We start from the raw sequence: 22,068 nt of genomic DNA, 5'->3' as shown, positions 1-22,068 counted from the left end.
TGAATTAATTATTAGGAAGAGAAAAACTATAGACTATAGACTTACAGACTCCAGATAACCAAAAGATGTATTCAGTGTTATGGTAGTTAGGTGAGTAGAGGAAAGTAATGAATACTGTAATTGAGTATGTTTTTTTGTGTACTGGAAGTTACTGTATTTTGCTACATTTTAAATCCCAAACGTTACTGAGCAAAAAATAAGTAATAATTAAATACATTAAAAAAATCATGCAACGGAAACTTTGGCAGTGAATGATGAGGACAGGTGAATGGTGAGGACAGGTGAATGATGAGGACAGGTGAATCGTGTGGAAAGTTGAGTAATGAGGACAGGTGAATGGTGAGGATAGGTGAATGATGAGGACCGTGAATGATGAGGACAGGTGAATGGTGAGGACAGGTGAATGATGAAGACGGGTGAATGATGAGGACAGGTGAATCGTGAGGACAGGTGAATGATGAGGACAGGTGAATGATGAGGACAGGTGAATGGTGAGGACAGGTGAATGATGAGGACAGGTGAATCGTGAGGAAAGTTGAGTAATGAGGACAGGTGAATGGTGAGGATAGGTGAATGATGAGGACAGGTGAATGGTGAGGACAGGTGAATGATGAAGACGGGTGAATGATGAGGACAGGTGAATGATGAGGACAGGTGAATGATGAAGACAGGTGAATCGTGAGGACAGGTGAATGATCAGGAAAGTTGAGTAATTAGGAAAGGTGAATGATAAGGAAAGTTGAGTAATGAGGACAGGTGAACGATGTGGACAGGTGAGTGATGAGGACAGGTGAATGGTGAGGACAGGTGAATGATGAGGACAAGTGAATGATCAGGAAAGTTGAGTAATGAGGACAGGTGAATGATGAGGAAAGTTGAATAATGAGGACAGGTGAATGATGAGGACAGTTGAATGATGAGGACAGGTGGATGGTGAGGACAGGTGAATGATGAGGACAGTTGAATGATGAGGACAGTTGAGTAATGAAGACAGGTGAATGGTGAGGACAGATGAACAATGTGGACAGGTGAGTGATGAGGACAGGTGAATGGTGAGGACAGGAGAATGATGTGGACAGGTGAGTGATGAGGACAGGTGAATGATGTGGACAGGTGAGTGATGAGGACAGGTGAATGGTGAGGACAGGAGAATGATGTGGACAGGTGAATAATGAAGTTAAATCACTTGTGTCCTTTGACCCATTAACTTTAATTATAAACAGTTAATAAACAGTTAGATTTGTTTCTGCACGACACAAGAAAGAATCTTGTTAAAAAAAGTAACTCATTAAGTTTTAGTCCAATTTTTTAAGAAAAATGTTTCAAAATAGTGGAACTTTTACTTGAGTAGAATATTTCAGTAACTCTTTCCTCCTGTGGTGATATCTGATGATGGCGGTGATGATGATGATGACGATGGTGGCGCAGCCCCAATCAAAATGGCTGCCATGGAAAATGCTTATAACGGGAATGTAAGAAAATGTAATGATGAACTGAACACTCTCTCTCTCTCTCTCTCTCTCTCTCTCTCTCTCTCTCTCTCTCTCTCTCTCTCACACACACACACACACACACACACACACACACAGCAGCAGCAGCAGCCTTTTAACGGCTTTGAGAGGAAACAGACTCACAATCAGCCTCAATATGGTTTAAGAGGGAGGAGTCTGTGTGTGTGTGTGTGTGTGTGTGTGTGTGAGTGAGAGAGAGAGACTCTTGAGTTCCCTCACTGGGACATTGATGTTGTAGAGGACACTGGACAGAGTGGATGGTTCTTGTATGTTCATCATTACCTGGATGTATAATTTCTTTCCTTCATCATCATCATCATCATCATCATCATCTTCAGCTGTGTTCACTCAGTGACTGTCACATTGTCTGTTTATCGATCTCGGTCACAGTTTGTGCAGTTTAACAGAACAGGTGAGTCAAACTGAAACTTGTTTACATGTTTGATTGTGTCCAGATGTTTCTGTTGCTCCTCCCTCTGCTGATTCTGACAGACAGACATTCGCCTACAGCCTATATTACAGTTAATCTGTATTTAAAGGGCTAGTTCTGTTTTGCTGTGTGTTATCTTACGAAGTATTGTGATTTCACACAGTGCAGCTCTGCCTTTGTGCCTTTGTGCATTTCATTCTACAACTCTGCAAAAGATTTCAAACACTGAAGTCAGAAGATAACATTTGAATGTAAAATCACTGTTTTTTTGACTCAACTTTGGTGCAGGACAGTAAGTGGTATTCTTAAAATCTGATACATTTAAGCAGGTGAGTCTCATTGCCCTTCTGTCTCTGCTGATCAGAGAATAATGTTTCTATACCTCGTATATATTCTTTTAATATTTATTGATCCTGAACCATCTTTAAACCTTATTTTCTTCCAGCACTGTAACAGCAAAGACAACAATCCTTTATTTTATAACCAACAGTGACGCTGCTGGTTGGCAGGAAACTGTAGGCGCGCGCGTGTGTGTGTGTGTGTGTGTTCCCCTCTGTGGTAGTGAGTGAGTGCAATGGTGGTATTTTTTGCACATCAGCACAGTTTGGAGCACATTCACTCAAACTTTAACAGACTTATCAAGTTTCTTTATTGCACAAAACTGCATATTTGTGATGCCACATTTCACCTTTTTAGTAGCAGATTCATCTGGGCTCAAACATCCTAATTTTATTGTGAGAGAGGCTTTTAGAGCAGGGGCCTCAAACTCAAATGACCTGGGGGGGGGCCACTGAGTCTAGAGGGGGCTGGTCAAGTGAAAAAGACATAGAAATAAAATATTTAACATCATTTCAAAAAAAAGTGTTTGTTTTGGTATGGTCCAATAAAGCTTATACAGAATAAAGGCATTTATGAAGCTAAATTAATCTGTTAATGAAAGAAAAACATACAGAAATGACTATTTAGTGGCAGGTGCATGAAATTGCACAGCAGCCCAAACGGAAAAAAACAATCAGCTTTTGCTTTATATTTGGAAGCAACATTGTTTACGACTCAAATAAAGAAAAACGGCATCTTCTCTAGAATCTGGTTAAAATGGTACGGTGCGCTCAGACTAGAGCCAGACAGGCTCCGCCCACCATCGCAGTCGGTTCTCATACAAAGTTTGACGCCTTGTCGAAAACAAACAGCCCACAGTACATGTGCTGAGATGTTTCATCATTTCATCACAGATATCTTGTCCAAAGAGGATGTCTCACACTGTTTTGAAATCATTATCTCCACTACTGACCCGGGGGGAGTTGTGTTTTGTTGCTCAACACAACACCGCAAGACAACACAAGGAATCAACACAGGTGTCTCAGCAGAGGTGTTGACCAATAAGAGTTGTTGTTTGTAAACCAAATAGAAAGAACCGAAATCTCTCTGATAAGTCATGTCCATGAAACAACAAGGCTTTGGAAACAGTGTCACCCAACCCAGAGGGAAAAGACTGAGTGGGAGAGCAAAGACCTCTGTGTTCCAGCACAGCTGTTATCTCCTGAAATGTTTTGTAACCTCAAGACGAATCCCCTCTGAGGGAATTCAGCCTCCACACACACACACATGTTAGTTTAAGCCTTTTAAGGCTAATAGTTTGACGGCATCAGGGAATCTAACGTCAACGTCGGGCAAAAAATTGAGACGAGGAGCAGATTTAATGGTAAAATGAACTCATGGCATCAGCTGTAGTATGTAGTGCACAGTCTGAGTCCAACTCCGAGCATTTCAGTCCAAGACAAATACAGTCATGTGAATCATAAATGTGAAACTTCTGACGATGATGTTTGATCTTCATGTTGTTTATAGCAGAGGAAGTGGTGGTTTTCTCAAAGAGCCTTTTTTTCCTCTGAAAACGAAAAAACGTCCCTTATCTGTCCGGCATTTACATGAATGCATTTTTCTTGTCTCGTATGTGTCATCCCTCACTTTTGACTCCGCGCTGAAAGACTTTACTGCTTTATTTGTTTGTTGAGAGTTAAAGAAAGAGGACGTTGCACTTTGTTAATAGCCCTGTGAGTTTTTGGGGAAATGTCGACAGAGATTGGGACTTGATTTACAACACGAGTCTTTTTAAGTCACGCTTCTTTTATTATAACAGTGAAACTCACTTTATTTTTATGGTACCTTTGCTTTCACAGAGCAGATTGATGAAAGCCGAACAAGAAACAAAAGTAACATTGAGAAATAAATGTAGGAAGAATAAATTAAAAACTAAAATGTAGAGGTGGAAAACATGACAACGACTGTCAAGATAAAGGGTCGGGTTATATATATTAATACAAATATAGATATGTTATTTAAAAGAAGATTCATTGTTTAAAATGTAGTGTATGTAGCATGACTACATGAAATACCATCAAAATATCAACCACTTTACGCAAATGCGTAACATGTGTACGTTATATTATTCTAAATTGGCAGAGAAACGTAGAACTATTGAAAATAGAGCCATTCAATTTTAACTTTTGTGTTTTGGTAATGGATGTTTTGATGATTCATTGTTCAGCTGGGCCTTTGAGGCAAAGTGTGATTTACAAATATGGACTCTACAATCAACTATGATTGAGTTCTCCGTGCAAGTTAAAGGTGCAGTGTGTAAAAATAGTGAGACTTCTTCCGCACAAATGTGTATATTTATATATACAGTATATGCACAGATGCTGACATGGTGTGTGCTCTGTCGTGCTTCTGTTTTTATTGTGACCGCAGTTAAATACGAGGCTAAATGTAGTTTGTGAATATAGCAAATGTCTGATGGTTCTGTTATGGTTCACTTCCTAAAAAGCACTTCCTCTTTTTCAGTTCTGCACCCCTTTATATCCCAGTCTCCATCTCGGCGTCTGAGAAGTTCACGAGAGTGAAAACGTTGAGGGGACGGAGCGGCAAAGGAGGAGGAGGAGGAGGAGGAGAGAGGACAGCGTTGTGTTTTTTTGAGCAGGAGAGGATGAAGGGGACTCTTTCTTGTGTCTGGACCTAAAACATAAGACAATCATCATCCTCATCAGCAGCAGTTTGAGCTGAGGAGGACTGAAAGTGCCTGGAGAATCTGGTGGATGTGTATGGAGTTGCTGGGGGTGGCTGCCAGGCTGCAGCTATGGTTGTTGAGTCGAGGTTTCCTGCCTCCTCATCAGTGACCTGGTCGTTTTTGTCTCACCATGCCGGAAGACCCCGTCGCCTCCGTGCTCTACATCATCCTGGAGCTGCTGATTGCTGTGTTCTCTGTGCTGGGCAACGTGCTGGTCTGCTGGGCCGTGTGCCTCAACAGCAACCTGCAGAGCATCACTAACTTCTTTGTGGTGTCGCTGGCCGTGGCCGACATCGCGGTGGGCGTCCTGGCCATACCCTTCGCCATCGTCATCAGCACCGGCTTCTGCTCCAACTTCTATGGCTGCCTCTTCATCGCCTGCTTCGTGCTGGTTCTCACTCAGAGCTCCATCTTCAGTCTGTTGGCCATCGCTATCGACCGATACATCGCAATCAAGCTACCACTCAGGTCAGTCACAGAGACACCGCCGCGCTCGTGCTCTACAGATCAGTAATATGTGTCAAGAGCTGTGCCACAGGTGCACCCATGGTATAATGCACAACTCCTTATATGGACATCCTGTGGGTGTGTGTGTGTGTGTGTGTGTTTATAGGTCACATATTCAGGCTTTAAAAAATGTGTTTTTTTTCCTCTTCTTATGTGTTGTTGAGTCCTTTTATATCTTTAATTTTCAGTTGTGATATAAAGTAGCAATAATTGTGCAGACATTAGACCATTTTTTCTTTTCTTTTTGTTCATAAAAACAAGCAAAGTGAACTTTGAACTGTGAAGTATTTCCAAATTTCACAAATTCAATCCGATTTGAAACATTTTCAGTGATTTTTGCTCAGGTGTGTTTATATAGTTGGTGAAAATGACATTTTTGTGCTGAAAAAAGGATATAAGACACTTATATAACCTCTGTATATACTGTATTTACTGTTTTATCTATAGTATGTACTGTGTTAAGACTTGATAGAATAATGAATATTGATTGATTAGTGGTCACAAACATTTATAAACAGCATTATTAATAATTATTCGTTCACTGTCTAGCATGAGGATCAGAGGGCAGAAAGCGGGGACCCGTTATCACTTTTTTTCCGATGCAGTCATTTTAGAGCATTTATGAACGTACGAAGCTGTTAACAACACATTTGTGCTGAGTCATGTCACCAACTGTGTAACAATAATATTGTTCTCCCAAAAAAAGAAGAAATAAACAGACAAATATCCATCCATCCATTATCTACTGCTTTACCCTCGCGGGGGGAGCTGTGCCAATCTCAGCTGACATAGGGCAATAGGTGGAGTCACACCCTGGACACACCAGTCCATCACAGGGACACATGTTCACTCTCACATTCACACCTATGGGAATTTATTGTGACCAATTTACCTAATCCCCATATTGCATGTTTTTGGACAGTGGGAGGAAAACCGGAGAACCCAGAGAAAACCATGGGGAGAACATGCAAACTCCATGCAGCCCAAACATGATTCAGCTAAAATGCCTTTGCTGATTTGTATTTACATGTTTACAGTCTGTGCATCAGGAAGCCTGCGATATAGAGGATTTTCGTATTGGATCGTTTTTGATATTTCTATCTGTCCGATATCCAGTGATTGTGATCAGTATCAGACAAAGTCACAAAACAACACAGCAGTGATTCAACATTTTCTTTGTGCTGTGATGGAAAAACTGCAGATTTTCTCTATGGAGTTTGGTATGAGGAAGGAGGAGGAGGAGGAAGAGGATTAACGTTTTTAGGGATTTCAAGTGGCCAACATAATCTTACATAAGCAGGCACAGAGTGAGCCTTTTGTTAAGATTTCCTGTCCATCTCCGCTGTCAGCCATGTGACCAGTGAGAGTGAGTGAGAGGATCCCTGGCTGCAGTAAATCAGTCATATACTGTGAATTATAATAACAACAGAACCATATTTAAAAAATGCTACTGGACTATAGGTTTAACCAGAGGTGGAAAATAATGAATTACATTTACTCTCATTACTGTAATTGACTAAGTGTTTTTGTGTACTTTGCTATGTTTTAAATCTGTTATTGAGTAAAAAAGAATTGTTTAAAAATAAATACATTTACACACTGGAAACTGGAAGAGGACAGGTGAACGATGAAGACAGGTTAATGATGAGGACAGGTGAGTGATGAAGACAGGTGAGTGATGAGGACAGGTGAATGATGAGGACAGGTGAATGATGAGTGATGAAGACAGGTGAATGATGAGGGCAGGTGATGATGACAGGTGAGTGATGAGGACAGGTGAATGAATGATGAGGACAGATAAATGATGAGGACAGGTGAGTGATGAGGACAGGTGAATGATGAGGACAGGTGAGTGATGAGGACAGGTGAATGATGAGGACAGGAGAGTGAAGAAGACAGGTGAATGATGAGGACAGGTGAGTGATGAGGACAGGTGAGTGATGAGGACAGGTGAATTGGCATTAATTAAGATCCCTGAGCGAGTGACATTTGTGACCTTTGACCCATGTTGACACATTATGTGTTTACATATTTGATTTTCTCAGCACTTTAATTTGTAAAATTTTGCCTTTAATTATAACAGTTAATGTGAGATTTGTGTTCCCTCAGTAACTAAAAAAGTACATTTGTAAACCAGTACGTTTACTTATACTTATACTTGTAAAATGTGATCAAAATAGTGGAACTTTTACTTGTGTAGAATATTTCAGTACTCTTTCCACCTGTGCCTTTAACTATAAACCATTTATAAAGAATGCTAATGGTTTAACATTAAAACATAGAGTGCATTTTATGAACATTTTCATTTTTGAGTCCCAGGCAGCAAGGGTCTCACAATAAAAGTTCATATTTCATATGAGACATCAGTAATGTCATGTCATCTAAAGAGTGTCCTGAAATGGCATCTCCTGTGAGACCGCGTCCCCTGACAGTAATCCAGTGCATGTTGCTTTAATTGCTTATACAGACTGTGTGACTCTCTGCTAAAACCCCTGTGTAATGTGACTTTATGGCTGTTTTAAAACACTGCTCTGTCACGCTCTTTAGACTCAGCATCAGCTTAGATTTAATGCTCACATTTGCTGTTTGACCACAGCTCATTAAACCTGATGACACGACTGTCGCTCTGAGTGTAACCTCATCAGAGCCGCTCCTGCTCCCACTGAACATACGTGAGGGTTTGTCTAACCCCTGATGGGGGGGGGTTGTTTTGCAGCATTAACAATTGAACTTTGACTTCTTGAGAATGCAATAGACACAAGGCAAACATCTCAGCTGCTCTCCCACACTGTGATACTGCCGCACTCAAAATAGAATCTTCCTTTGTGGAATCCTGAAAAACTTTTCTTGTTTATCTTTTTTCTTCAAGTTCCGGTGCCACGGAGCATTCAGGCGAGCATGTTAGAAAGCCCAGGGGCAAATTACAGTAGACACGCTATAGCTGTAGCTGATACTGCACCACAACGTTCACCTTTCCTGGGTCTCGTGCATCCAAATTAGTTGGTGTTTTTTTTTATTATTATTATTAATTCCGATTGTTATTTGCTAATGGAAAATCTAAAATGGTCATAGTACACATCTAGTGCTGTAATATAACCACATTTTATGTCAGTTATTGGATCTACTAACAATAAAGAGCCTATAAGTAAGCTCATCATCAAAGAGAAAAACAAAATATCCAATACAATGTTTTAGATGTGTATGCACTGTCTGTTTGAACTTTGAACTGTTAGCTGTTTATTTCTTCTTTATTGTTATGTTTTTGAAATGGCTTCTTATGGATCGGCACAAATGTGTTTGTTAACAATTCATTTGTTTAAAAGATTGACTGAAGACGGACTGAGTCTGACTGATATTGGCATTTGAAGATACTCAAAGTTACTCAAAGTGTCTACCATCAAAGCTTATTTAAGGACCATAGATTGTAGTTTGGATGAAGCTGATGTTTGTTATTTTGTATCGTCTTCCTCCTCAGGTACAACAGTTTGGTGACAGGCCAGCGAGCCCAAGGCATCATCGCCATCTGCTGGGTTTTATCCATCATCATCGGTCTGACCCCGATGATGGGTTGGCACAAAGAGACCGAGCCAGTGTCACCGAAAGCTGCCAACAACAGCACGTGTCTGCCCACTCAGATGAAGTGCCTGTTTGAGAAGGTGGTGAACATGGAGTACATGGTCTACTTCAACTTTTTTGCCTGTGTACTGATTCCTCTGCTGCTGATGCTGGCCATCTACCTGCGTATCTTCATGGCCGCTCGTCACCAGCTCAAACTGATTGAGTTGAAGGCGTTTCACGGCGAGAAGTCTCGCTCCACGCTGCAGAAAGAGGTGCAGGCGGCCAAGTCCCTGGCCATCATTGTGGGGCTGTTTGCCGTCTGCTGGCTGCCTCTACACATCATCAACTGCTTCACCCTCTTCTGTCCTCTGTGTGTTCGTCCTCCGCCCTGGATCATGTATTTGGCCATAATCCTCTCTCACGCCAACTCTGTGGTCAACCCCTTCATCTACGCCTACAGAATCAGGGAGTTCAGACTGACCTTCCGTAGGATTATCCGGCGCCACATCCTGGGCCAGCAAGACATGTTTGAGAGTGGCAGCAGTAAACGCAACTCCACTTACAACGGCATCACAGACTCCATCAGACTCAAGGCAAACGGCCTCAGCTTTCAGTTCTTCACTGAACACAGTGGCAGCAGTAGCTGTGAAAGCTCTTGCCACTGTCCCACTTACATCTCTGCTGTAGGGGGAGGACTGGTGGCGGTGTCCCGCCCCCCTCTGTCAGTCATCATCTCCCACTGTCCTAAGACAGACCTGTGTCCACTGCAAGGCCTCACACAAACTCAGATACCAGAGGATCATCATCATCATGTACAGCAGCAGCAGCAGCAGCAGCAGCAGGACTGCAGTGAACCAGTCGTCATGGAGGACAAAGACCTGGTCTCTTCACTGTTCAACAGACAGGACAGGAAGTGCTGCTTCAGTGAAGTGGCAAAGGTGTCCTGACGCGCGAGGGATTTATAGTTGTTGTCAGGTTTAGATCTGCGACGGAAACGTTTGTGCCGATGATAAAGGACAGCAAACATTCACTAAAATAACTTCTTCAACACATTAAAACTGGCTCCTCAGTTTAATTTAAACCGCTGCGAGATGTTTTTCTTTGAAAATGATTGACAGATTAATCGATTGTGAAAATAATGCTTAGCTGCAGCTCTAATTTCAGATTCTGTTGATAGTTTTCCCTTAAATTAAAACATTTTAATGTGTGTAATGACAGAAATGGACAGTAAAGTGTTGTTTGACACTTTCCTCTCGTGTTGAACTCCTGTGCTCGATCCTCACCGTCCCATCTTCAGCGGTCTGAACAGAACAGATTCTCCCCGTGTCTCTCGTCTTTCACTGCTGCATGAGCCACAAATCTGTACACGAGAAAAAGTAGCACGGACGTGGACACAAATGCATCAGCTGACCATTAGGATCACACAACGTACAATGACGAGGAGGCTGAAAGGGACGCCATTTCATTCAAGCAGCAATTATCAAAAGTGCTGAGCGACAAAGATTAAATCAGGCTGTAAAATCCTCCATCTCCCAGCATGCCTTGGGACTACAGCGGACAGAAAGGATGTCATTTTTCTTTGTTAGTGTAACAAAAATGTGAACGACACATGGATGGTGGCCTCCATAAAGCGAGGCGCTTGATTAAGGCACATATAAATATATAGATATATAGATATATATATATAAGACTTATTTCTAAGGCTACGATAACTGTACTATATTTCATACACTGTCACAGACCTACACCATCTTAAATGTTACACACTGGACTGAGAGTTCAGTGAAAGACTCAGCAAAGCTCAGCTAATAAAGACGAGAGTGGATCTCTATTATTATCATTATTATTATTATTATTGTTCAACTGTAAATGAAATGAATATACTCTAGTTTGTGAGTAAAGCCTGACAACTCAATTATTGATGTCTAAATCTAAAGACAGATCACATTAAGCCACTACCATGACTCATGAGCAGAGCATTACAATCCTTGTCTATAGCTGAGCCTCATCCCTGCAGGATGTTAATAATGTTTTTTGTTTTGCATTATATTTCAAGTGTTTGTTTTTTTTTGCCATGTATTTACAATGAACGAGTTCTGATTATTAATATTTCTGGGCCGTCTGTCGTCTCTATTTATACTGAATAAAACCCAGGACAGGACAGGTATGACATGTGTGTCAGTAGCACTGTAAAAACCTCAGAGTTGGTCATGTGATGCTGATCGGTGACCTCGTGTTTGCTCCGTGTGATCATGTGACTTGACTGTGTGCTTATTTAAGTGAAATTCATGAAGATGGTTTTGAAAGATGCTGTTTGTAAATGATGACAGTTTAAACTAAAATAAATAAACAAACTCAGCGCAGTCCAGTTCTGTCTTTGAATAAATCGTCGTGCTCATTCAGGAAAGCAGTTTGTGACGCAGTAAAAGCGTCTTTGCGTGTCTTTATTTTGGCAGCTCTTGTCCACGTCCCCATGTGAGTTCAGGTTACATACATAACCCAACGTCTCCCTTGGGTCGTGTTGTGTTTTCTTCGTGATCCCTGCACACACTGCTGCTGCATCTTGTCTACTCAGCTGGATTGGAGCAAGGTTATGGTTCTTGGCTATAACAGCTGTATTAAAAAAAACATCTGAAACATGAAATATTAAAAGAATAGTGAAATCTAATGAGACTATGGTAGCCTTTGCATACCAAAAAGGATGTAAACATCTTTAAAGATGATTGCTGTAACCTTTTTTGTTCAATTCAATGTTTGAGAAGTCATCGTTGGACAGTAGCATCTTGAAATGTGCAGTTAGTTACAGTAAACCCTGAAGGATGGAAGTCAAACATTTGCAACGCTTACCTAGTGATTTGAATGTGAAATTAGTGAGAGTAAAACTTGTGTGGTGGGGGTTGTTTGTCTGAACTAAAGCTCAGCAGAACAGTGTTGGGTTGGGCTTTCAAACATACAGACAATAAAATCTCCCTTTTCCTTCAGCCAGTCTTGACATCATTGTCCAACCAGTGGCTATTAAAGTGTTCATCTGTGTCTGTGTGGGGACTCCATGGATACAAGAAACAGCAGCAGCAGCAGCGGCAGGTCCGTGTTCTGGTGTTTTAAAGACCGCAGCTTTGAAAAGGAGAAGATGCAATGTGTGTGTGTGTGTGTGTGTGGTCCATGCCACTGAAAGCCTAAAAGCCTCAGTCACCACACAGCTTCAGCAGCTCCTGTTGTGTCCAGTCCCAGCTCTTTGGAATAAACAGTTTTTTGGACCAGAAAATGTTTGTCACGATTCTGTTCGGAGGTCAGTGAAGTTCATAGTTAGATTTATTCTATCATCTATTAATCATTGTGGCTGTTAATAAAATATAGGATCCAGTGTGCTATTTTAAGTTGATTGATTTACTTCTCCTGTCAGCACTCACTGTATTTAGTGATGTAAACAGGATTAAGACGACCTGCTGAAGTTCATCATCAGAATGAGGGAGAAAGGTGATGGAAGTGACTTTGAGCGTGGCGTGGTTGTTGGTTCCAGACGAGCTCGTCTGAGTATTTGTGAAACTTCTGAATCTCCTGGGATTTTTATCTCTAGGGTTTTCAGAGAGTGGTCTGAAAAGGAGAAAATATCCAGCAAGCTGCATTTCTCTGGGAGAGAATGCCTCGTTGATGCCAGAGGTCAGGGAGGAATGACCAGACTGTTGTGAAATAACAGAAAGGCAGTAACTCAAATAACATATCTTACAACCAAGTCAACTTAGTGGTGAATCCGGTGTACCTAATAAATTGGTGACTGAGTTTACATATAGTAATAACCATGTATTTAAATGTCTTGACAGACGGCAGGATGGAAATGTACAATCTCAACTGTCGGCTGATTAACTTCATCCACCACTTAAAGGAGAGGTGCAGTCTGGACTTTAAAGGTGAACCTTTTAGAGTAAAGTTCTATGCTTTATTTATCTGTCTATCGTTTATATATGTGTATGTGTATATGTGTTATATGTGTGTGTGTACTTTAGAGTGTGTGGAGCTGATGGACAGCAGTGGAGCAGTAATGAACTTAGAGGAGAAGCAGCACAGTGACACTCGGGCCAGCAGCGTGCTCACACAGAGACAACACTACGTGCTGCTGCGGGTCTGCCGTAAGTCTGTCTACTCCACCCTCCATCCATCCGTCCATCCATCCAACCATCCATCCACCCATCCATCCAGAGTCTTTTCTGTGACAGTCCTGAAACAGTGCAACTATATTTTGGCTGCCACTCTTAAAAACCTATTTATTTACTGTGGCTTTTAATACCAGCCTAAATGCTCTTTTACTTCATTCATTTATTTATTCTTATTTTAATGGGTGCACGTCTTATTGTTCCTCCTCTATTTTATGTGTTTCCATTGCTGTGTTTTTTTACTCATTTCATTTGCTTTTATTTGTTCTTATTGTACTTTACTGTTTCCTTTAACTTCATATAAACCTGAAAAGCACAAACACGGGTTGTTGTTAAATGTGCTTAAGAAATACATTTGACCTTGACCATGACATCAGCATATAATGGATCTAGCAATTATATTTAATATTATAATAATGTACAATCAAGAGCTGCTGGACAATGTGAATTTCCCATGGGGGATCAATAAAGTATTTATCTATCTCTCTATCTAATATAATGATCAATAACCAGCCAGATGCATCATACTAATTAGTTTAAGTGTCCTGAGTTCTAAGTTATCTTTAGAATAATGTGTGTCTCTTTCTCTCACTGAACTTTGTAAACCACTCATTCACCTGCACCAAAGTCACCAAAGTCCACAGAGGAAATCATCATTTTATCTTGTATTCAACTATCCTTTAATTTGCCTTCACTAATAAAAGCGTGGCTTCTCTTCAGGAGACGATGACACTGGGATTCGGAAATATGTGTCTCTCTTAAACAACTGCAGTCAGAGTCCCCTGGAGTTAACAGGTAAATAAATCCATGCATCACAGTAAAGGAACCAGACAAACGGCTCTCTGACGCCTCCTGTTGGTCAAACACATGTCTGCAATTTGAGAAAGCTCTTGACACAAAAGCAAACTGATGTCTCCTGGTGTAGATCTGCTGAAGAAACTGTCAAACCTCAACAAGGAGGGGGACAAACGGGTCCGAGGAGGACGGACACACGGGAGAAAACCTGGCAACCGAACCAGGAGCAAGACCATCTCTGCAAATAACAAGAAGAAATCAAATGAATAATTTAAGCTGTGTATCAGTCACTACACACTCAAGACACAAAGGTGCACTTAACACACTGAACCGGGTACAAACTAACAGAAACATGAATGAGTGACCCTGGTATGTGTTTGAATAGTTTTTACATAATAACACTGACCTCAGGTGGTTCCTCAGACTTTGTACCAACCACCAGTTCCACCTCTTGTTCTTAGGAGACCAAAACAATTTTCGCCTCCTCTGTTTAATCTTTATGCGTCAATGGAAAACTACTGAGAACAACAGAACAATTTCATATGTGCGACTGTAGGACTGTGGTGTTGTTCTGACATTGGGAGTCACCTCCCCCTGCTAATTTGGACTCAAAGTCATACATAAACAGTAAAGGCTGTGCTTTTATTTCATCTTGATGACCACTCAACACTGCTTTACACTACAGTTTTTTCACCCAATCACCCATTCATACTTTTTCTATCACACATTCATTCACACACTGTCAGTACAACAGTCAGGACAGCCAAGCGTAAAGTGTCTTGCCCAGGCTCACATTGGCCTATAGATCACATTGGTATATATATATATATATATATATACATCTAAACAATATTTAGTGCTGTGCTGTATTTGTATTTATATTCTTTTGTAGGAAGCCTATACCACACTTATTAGTGACACCTAATGGTGAAAATGCAGATCACAACTAGGACAATGCTGACCTCAAAATCATAAAGCACATACAATATTTCATCTACAATTTTGTGTAATTTTTCCACATGATCTAATTAAGAAGGATTTCAATAGTTGTGAAGAAATGATGTGTATAACTAAAACTTTAAAACGTTTATCAATTGATTAACCGAATCAGAAAATCAAAATACACAAATAAAATGTTGTTTTAGTCATTCAAACATATTGTATTTTATTAGCGAGGGAGCTGCCTGCTGATTGGCTACTGCGTTTTTGAGCGACAGCTCAATGGACCGGAAGTAGTTACGGGCTTGGAGTTGCTGTCCGTCTGGAATTCGTTCCCCAAGTTTTCCCCGTCAGACTGTTAGTTATTATACAGTTGACAAAGCTAATACCTCAAAGACAATCTGACAAACGTTATATACTCGAATGTATTTTGTCGTATGTCGACGGGGAAAACTTGGGGAATGAGTTCCAGACGGACAGCGACTCCGAGCCCGTTGACTGCTTCCGGTCCATTGAACCTGTGGTTCATTTTTGTTTGCTTCTTAAAAAGTGTTGAAAAAAATATTGACACAGATCGAATTCCATATTTTCTAATTACTTTATAATTAGAAAATAAAATAGTAAAATAATTACTCTATTTTACTTCGTGAAAGTTCTCCATTCACAATTCTAAAAAGTTCCCCAAGTCTCTTTATCTTGGACTGTTCTGGGGTGAACCAGGGCGCGGGAGCCCCCTAGTGGCGCTGACAGGTAAGGATAAGATAGGGATCTAAAACAGTTGAGGACAGAATTAACAAAGAGAGACAGTGACAGACACGAGTGAACTGTCCACAGACGCCGCAGTCATGTCCGCATGTGGTGACTTTGAGTCTCTGGAGGAAAGTCTGCAGCGCCACCTTCCTGCAGCTGACCTCGCTGAGGTGAAGCGTATTCTGTTCGGGAAGGAAATAAAGTGAGTGCAGTTTTTTTGTTTAATTGCAATAGAGCAGAGTTTTCATGTCAAGTTACTGCCACTGCACTGTTGTTGAACAGTTTGTCAGTTATTCAGTTTGTCAATTATTATTGGGTGCAGTGGACTTTGGTCTCACATCAGTCGCTCACATGTTCAGGGGGAAAAAAGTTAAATATAATGTTCAAATGTAGCTTTATGAATCGAAGGTGTGTGATGTGGAACATGAAATCAAACTGTGTTTGTAGATCATTAATGTCATGCAATAAGACCAATATACCACAAATAAAACAATAATATATAAAATAAACCAGTCAGTAAGTCATGTCCACCCCTCAATGGCATTTGAAATTAATCAATCTTATTCTTAAAGAGCGGAGTGGAGCACAACATTAAAATCATCTTAAATAATCTTTAGATCAGATAAACACTGTTCTACAGGGACACATTTATACCTGCCTGTGAAAGGGTACACGTCCATATCTGTTCTCTCTTTAAATTAAACCTTTATAAGGGTCAGTTCCATCCATCCATTATCTATTATCTACCACTTTATTCACCTTGAATTTGAACACATCATCTCCAGATCTTGTTCACTGTGTGAACATTTTGTCCACCAGTTTCTCTTTGACTGGATTTACTTTGCACTGTGCAAGTTTTTCCCCTGGAAATATTATTTAAAACAGAATCAGAATCATTTAAAGATGTAACTGAACAATGCAGTGAAGTGCCAGTGAAGTTTTATTTAAAATGAATAAAAGCCTTGATTCATCTGTATCTTAACATCAAACTGTGTACTATTTATTTTGCACTGCAATGACAACGTCTAATAAACACCTTTATATATTGTATACACTTCTGTGAAACTCTTATTTTGAGTATATATGTGTGTGATTATGTGAGTTTGAACAAGTTTCACCTCTTCAAACTAAAGTTATGGGCTGCTGTAGCAGGTCAGTAAACAGTAATAATGAACTGGCGCTTAACTTGAAAAACAAAACAAAACAACATTTACATTGCAGAGCAAATTGCAATCATTAGTTATTTACCAGGAAAGTTTCAGTTTGATATTTTCCCCTAACGGTGTGTGTTACAGGACACTGGCGCTCCCAGAATGTGCTGTAGAAGCTGCCTCTCAACGTGACTTTGAGCTGAAGGGTTACAAGTTTGAAGCTGCACTGGAGCAGTTGAGGCCGCCCCGGAGGATCAGGGTGGGACTCGTACAGCACCGCGTTGTTCTGCCGACTGACGCGCCCATCCTGGACCAGGTCAGGACCGAAACTACATGTGCTCAGCCTCAGAGAGACATGTTTCCTCTTCGTTGTGTAACTTGTCTGCTCCACAGATCAATGCCATGCACAGCCGGGTTGGTGAAATAGTGGAGGTCGCAGCCAAGTGTGGCGTGAACATCGTCTGCTTCCAGGAGACCTGGAGTGAGTTTTCTCACGCGTCTTAAATACAGACGTGAAATCACAAGATGTTCACATGTTCCAGGTTAAGAAACCCTGCTCTGTTCCTCCGTTCACAGCCATGCCTTTTGCTTTCTGCACGCGTGAAAAAGAACCATGGACGGAGTTTGCGGAGTCTGCTGAGGAGGGAAACACCACGCGCTTCTGCCAGGAGGTGAGAGCAGATCACGCAGGCGTGCTGCACTGACACGTGTATGACTCACATCTAAATATCACTGCACTTCTCTTATTAGCTGGCCAAAAAATACAACATGGTGGTGGTTTCACCGATTCTGGAGCGAGAAGAGCTGAACAACACTCTGTGGAACACAGCAGTGGTCGTCTCCAACTCTGGAAATGTGCTGGGAAAGAGCAGGAAGAACCATATTCCCAGGATTGGGGACTTTAATGAAGTCAGTGGGTTTTTTTGTGACCTTCAAACTATACAATTCTCAGTGTGTGTGTAGAATCAGACTGCAAACTGCTGTGTTCACTTCACTCTCCACTACAGTCAACTTATTACATGGAGGGCGACACCGGCCACACCGTGTTCCAGACAGCGTTTGGCAAAATCGCCGTGAATATCTGTTATGGGCGTCATCACCCTCTCAACTGGTTCATGTACAGCATGAACGGAGCGGAGATCATCTTTAACCCGTCAGCTACTGTTGGAGCACTCAGGTAATAAAACACTGCAAACCAGGGTGTCCCAAACCTTTGATATTTGAAGATCACAAAACCCAGATTCACAACAAGAGCAAAGCGGTGCATCTGTTTCTGTCTGTAAATCCCTGCCTACTCTCACACCTGTGGTATCATAGAAGCTGGAGATCAGACCCCTTTTGGAACTTATTATTATGAATCAGTCACCTCTGACCTCAGAACTGCTGCTCCCTGGATATTTACTCTGTTAAATGGCTGTGTGTGAAATACTCAGTGGGCTCAGTGGGCACCATTGCTGCGAAGGTCAAAAATATCTTTAAAAAGTGACTTAAATCACATTTCTTCTTCTTCTTCTTGCTCAGTTTGAACATAAGCAGGTGGTGCCATGTGATTAACTGATTAGATGTTTGCAGTTGAACACATGGACACACTCATGTTAGGAACTCTTCTTTATCCTCTGCAGTGAGCCCATGTGGCCGATAGAGGCCAGGAACGCAGCCATCGCTAACCACTGCTTCACGTGTGCCATCAACCGCGTTGGGACGGTGAGTCCACTCTCGTCACGTTCTAGAGGAATTATTCACACCACGTGAAAGGACGTTGGTCATCTTTGCTTTCTTGTGTTTAATGCAGGAGCATTTCAAAAATGAATTCACGTCAGGTGACGGAAAGAAAGGTGAGAGATGTATTATTTACTTCAGTTTAGGAAGTTACTTGTCAATTCATTTCAAACTGTGATTATGTTTAGTGACTCATTATTATGCATTTTCTTTTTTACATGGCAGTTCATATTGTATTAAAATGTAGATTTATCTTTTTGGTGAGATAAAATATTGTAAGTATAGTTTTAGAATGAAACTTGTTGCTAACCCTCAAAATGTCTTTTTTGCTTATTTTAACCATAAAAGGGTCAGAAAATGTCCTGTAACTAAGTGCTTTTGTACATTTTTCCAGAATAACATCCAATATTTGGCCTTTATTTACGATTGACTGCATGTTAAAATAGTGTTTTAACAATTTAAAATGAAGAAAAACGAAAAGGTTTATTTGGAAAAACACTGCAGTTGTACACAAATACCAGATTCTGCATGTTAAATATGAAATTGAAACAGTATAAAACATATGTAAAATGAGTTTTTGTTTCAATGTGCAAAAACAGGCTAAAAAATGGAAATTTTGTACAGGCGTTCTTCCAGCTCTCTCCTTTCTGGCGACAAAGATGCTGATTTGTTGGCTTTCTGCAACAGCGTGCGTGAAATTATAATAAACATATATTGACTTTGGCGTGCAGCTTCTCAGCTTTCAGAAACCCCAGGAATTTTTCTGATAGCACAAACTGTTGCGTAATTATGGTGATGCAAAGTGCGCTTGCTCAGATGTGTCGTCTGTAATCCGCTCGGTGTTAAAGGGTTAATCCTAATTATTGGGTTAGGTGAACAACACATACACTTTTTCATTCACTGATTGGTTTGTTGAAGGTGGATGTTGTATTTGGTTTCTTTTAATACCAGTTAAATAACACATATTCACAGGCGACTAAGATATATATACTAAGATATTAACTAAGGTTCAATGTGCTAAGAAAAAAAGAGAGAGAAAGGAATAAAGATAATACACTGTTAACGATTTAGCTCCCCCTACCCCCCAGCTCATCATGACTTTGGACACTTCTATGGATCCAGTTACGTGGCTGCTCCTGACGGCAGCCGCAGTCCGGGCCTCTCCAGGACCCGTGACGGGCTGCTGGTGGTGGAAATGGATCTCAACCTTAACCGTCAAATCAGCGATAAATGGAGTTTTAAGGTCAACTCAGCAGAAGTGTCTCTTCATGTCTTATTGTGTATTTGTGCATGAGTTAATGTGTAGTGTGGTAAATGTGGTTATAGCTGTGAAATACTGCGCTGATGTAAATGTACTCATAAACCTTCTTGCTGACAAAGAAATACTTTCATTGTATTGGAATTAATTAGAATATTTGTTCCTTTGCTCAACAGTTTAAAATGACAATAGCACATCAACTCTTCTGTGCTAATGTGTCTTGTACTTGTCTCTGTCTGCAGATGACGGGCAGGTTCGCTGAGTATGCAGAGGAACTGACTCAAGCTGTCCGACCTGACTTTAAACCCAACATAGTGAAGGAGTAGAAGACAATGACCATTTACTGTCGTCCATTTCACAATGTGTTCATTACTCGATCAGTGTTTCAGATTGAGCCTTTGTGTCTTCATCGTGATTTATTTGTTGGATTATATTCATTTACATTGAATAAAAGGAAACATAGTGTTCCTACAACAACATGAGATTAACACGCAGCACAATCTCCAATTCTAATGAGTCTCTTTTTAACTATCCATTTAAATTAAAACTGTTAAGGCGGATCGGAAATAGGTTAAACCATGAGCAACAACATTAAAAAGTCTGTCTGTTTGTGTTTCCACACTTGCTAATATGACTAACATAGGCTGACAAAGCTTACTGCGTGAATGGGGGGAAGTCTGCCATCTCTGATTGCCTTGTTTAGTATGTCGTCCAAAATGTGACAAAATGTCATAGTTTAGTATGTCGTCCAAAAAGACACAAAAATGTCATAGTTTAATATGTCGTGTGTTTAGTATGTCGCCCAAAATGAGACAAAAATGTCATAGTTTAGTATGTCCAAAAAGACACCAAAAGTCATAGTATAGTATGTCGGTCTAAAATGAGTGTCATAGTTTAGTATGTCAGTCCAAAATGTGACAAAATGTCATAGTTTAGTATGTCCAAAAGACACAAAATAGACAAAAGACACCAAAATGTCATAGTTTAGTATGTCGTCCAAAATGAGACAAAAATGTCATAGTTTAGTATGTCGTCCAAAAAGACACCAAAAAGTCATAGTATAGTATGTCGTCTAAAATGAGACGAAAATGTCATAGTTTAGTATGTCGTCCAAAAAGAGACAAAAATGTCATAGTTCAGTATGTCGTCCAAAATGAGACCAAAAAGTCATAGTATACTATGTCGTCTGAAATGAGACAAAAAAGTCAGATTTTAGCATGTCGTCCAAAATGTGACAAAAATGTCATAGTTCAGTATGTCGTCCAAAATATGACAAAAATGTCATAGTTAAGTATGTCGTCCAAAATGAGACAAAAAAAGTCATAGTTTAGTATGTTGTCCAGAATGTGACAAAAATGTCATAGTATAGTATATAGTCCAAAAGGAGAAAAAAAAGTCATAGTTTAGTATGTCCAAAAAGACACCAAAAAATCATAGTATAGTATGTCGTCCAAAATGAGACAAAAAAGTCAAAAAAAATCATAGTATAATATGTCGTCCAAAATGAGACAGAAATGTAATAGTTTAGTATGTCCATAAAGACACCAAAAGTCATAGTAAAGTATGTCTAAAATTAGACATAGTTTAGTATATAGTAAAAATGAGACAAAAAGTCAAAAATTCATAGTATAGTATGTAGAAAATGAGACAAAATGTCATAGTTTAGTATAGTCCAAAAGACACCAAAAAGTCATAGTAAAGTATGTCTTCTAAAATGAGACAAAAATGTCATAGTTTAGTATAGTCCAAAATGTGACAAAAAGTCCTAAAATGAGACAAAAAGTCATTTTAGTATGTCGTCAAAATGAGACAAAAAGTCAGATTTTAGCATGTCCAAAATGTGACAAAATCATAGTTCAGTATGTCGTCCAAAATGAGACAAAAAAAGTCATAGTTTAGTATGTTGTCCAGAAAAAATGTCATAATAGTATATAGTCCAAAAGGAGAAAAAAAAGTCATAGTTTAGTATGTCCAAAAAGACACCAAAAAGTCATAGTATAGTATGTCGTCCAAAATGAGACAAAAAGTCAAAAAAATCATAGTATAGTATGTCGTCCAAAATGAGACAAAAATGTCAAAGTTCAGTATGTATCCAAAAGAGACCAAAAAGTCATAGTAAAGTATGTCGCTAAAATGAGACAAAAGTCATAGTTTAGTATGTCGTCCAAAATGAGACAGAAAAGTAATAGTTTAGTATGTCGTCCATAAAGACACCAAAAAGTCATAGTAAAG

At 40.1% G+C, this 22,068-nt stretch overlaps 3 protein-coding genes across 3 annotated transcripts; all 3 read left to right on the top strand.

The window, feature by feature from the left end:
• Nucleotides 1-1,714: 1,714 nt before the first annotated feature.
• Nucleotides 1,715-11,441, top strand: adora2aa (adenosine A2a receptor a). Its single transcript, XM_044025312.1, has 3 exons — nt 1,715-1,923; nt 4,786-5,476; nt 8,991-11,441. The coding sequence occupies exons 2-3, from the start codon at nt 5,139-5,141 to the stop codon at nt 10,018-10,020; spliced, it is 1,368 nt and encodes a 455-aa protein (XP_043881247.1). The 5' UTR covers nt 1,715-1,923; nt 4,786-5,138; the 3' UTR covers nt 10,021-11,441.
• Nucleotides 11,442-11,505: 64 nt separating this feature from the next.
• Nucleotides 11,506-14,345, top strand: LOC122769047 (uncharacterized protein C22orf15). The gene is made up of 5 exons (XM_044025313.1): nt 11,506-12,362; nt 12,895-12,981; nt 13,078-13,200; nt 13,945-14,019; nt 14,150-14,345. The coding sequence occupies exons 1-5, from the start codon at nt 12,338-12,340 to the stop codon at nt 14,287-14,289; spliced, it is 450 nt and encodes a 149-aa protein (XP_043881248.1). The 5' UTR covers nt 11,506-12,337; the 3' UTR covers nt 14,290-14,345.
• Nucleotides 14,346-15,720: 1,375 nt separating this feature from the next.
• On the top strand, nt 15,721-20,330 carry upb1 (ureidopropionase, beta). The gene is made up of 10 exons (XM_044025383.1): nt 15,721-15,910; nt 17,004-17,175; nt 17,253-17,340; nt 17,436-17,530; nt 17,610-17,768; nt 17,867-18,036; nt 18,482-18,563; nt 18,652-18,694; nt 19,667-19,821; nt 20,079-20,330. The coding sequence occupies exons 1-10, from the start codon at nt 15,804-15,806 to the stop codon at nt 20,160-20,162; spliced, it is 1,155 nt and encodes a 384-aa protein (XP_043881318.1). The 5' UTR covers nt 15,721-15,803; the 3' UTR covers nt 20,163-20,330.
• The last annotated feature ends 1,738 nt before the right edge of the window (nt 20,331-22,068 follow it).

The sequence above is a fragment of the Solea senegalensis genome, linkage group LG5 (assembly GCF_019176455.1).
Source record: "Solea senegalensis isolate Sse05_10M linkage group LG5, IFAPA_SoseM_1, whole genome shotgun sequence".
Classification (NCBI taxonomy): Eukaryota; Metazoa; Chordata; class Actinopteri; order Pleuronectiformes; family Soleidae; genus Solea; species Solea senegalensis.
The sequence above is the reverse complement of the archived record's forward strand: the minus strand, read 5'-3'. Positions and strand labels throughout refer to the sequence as shown.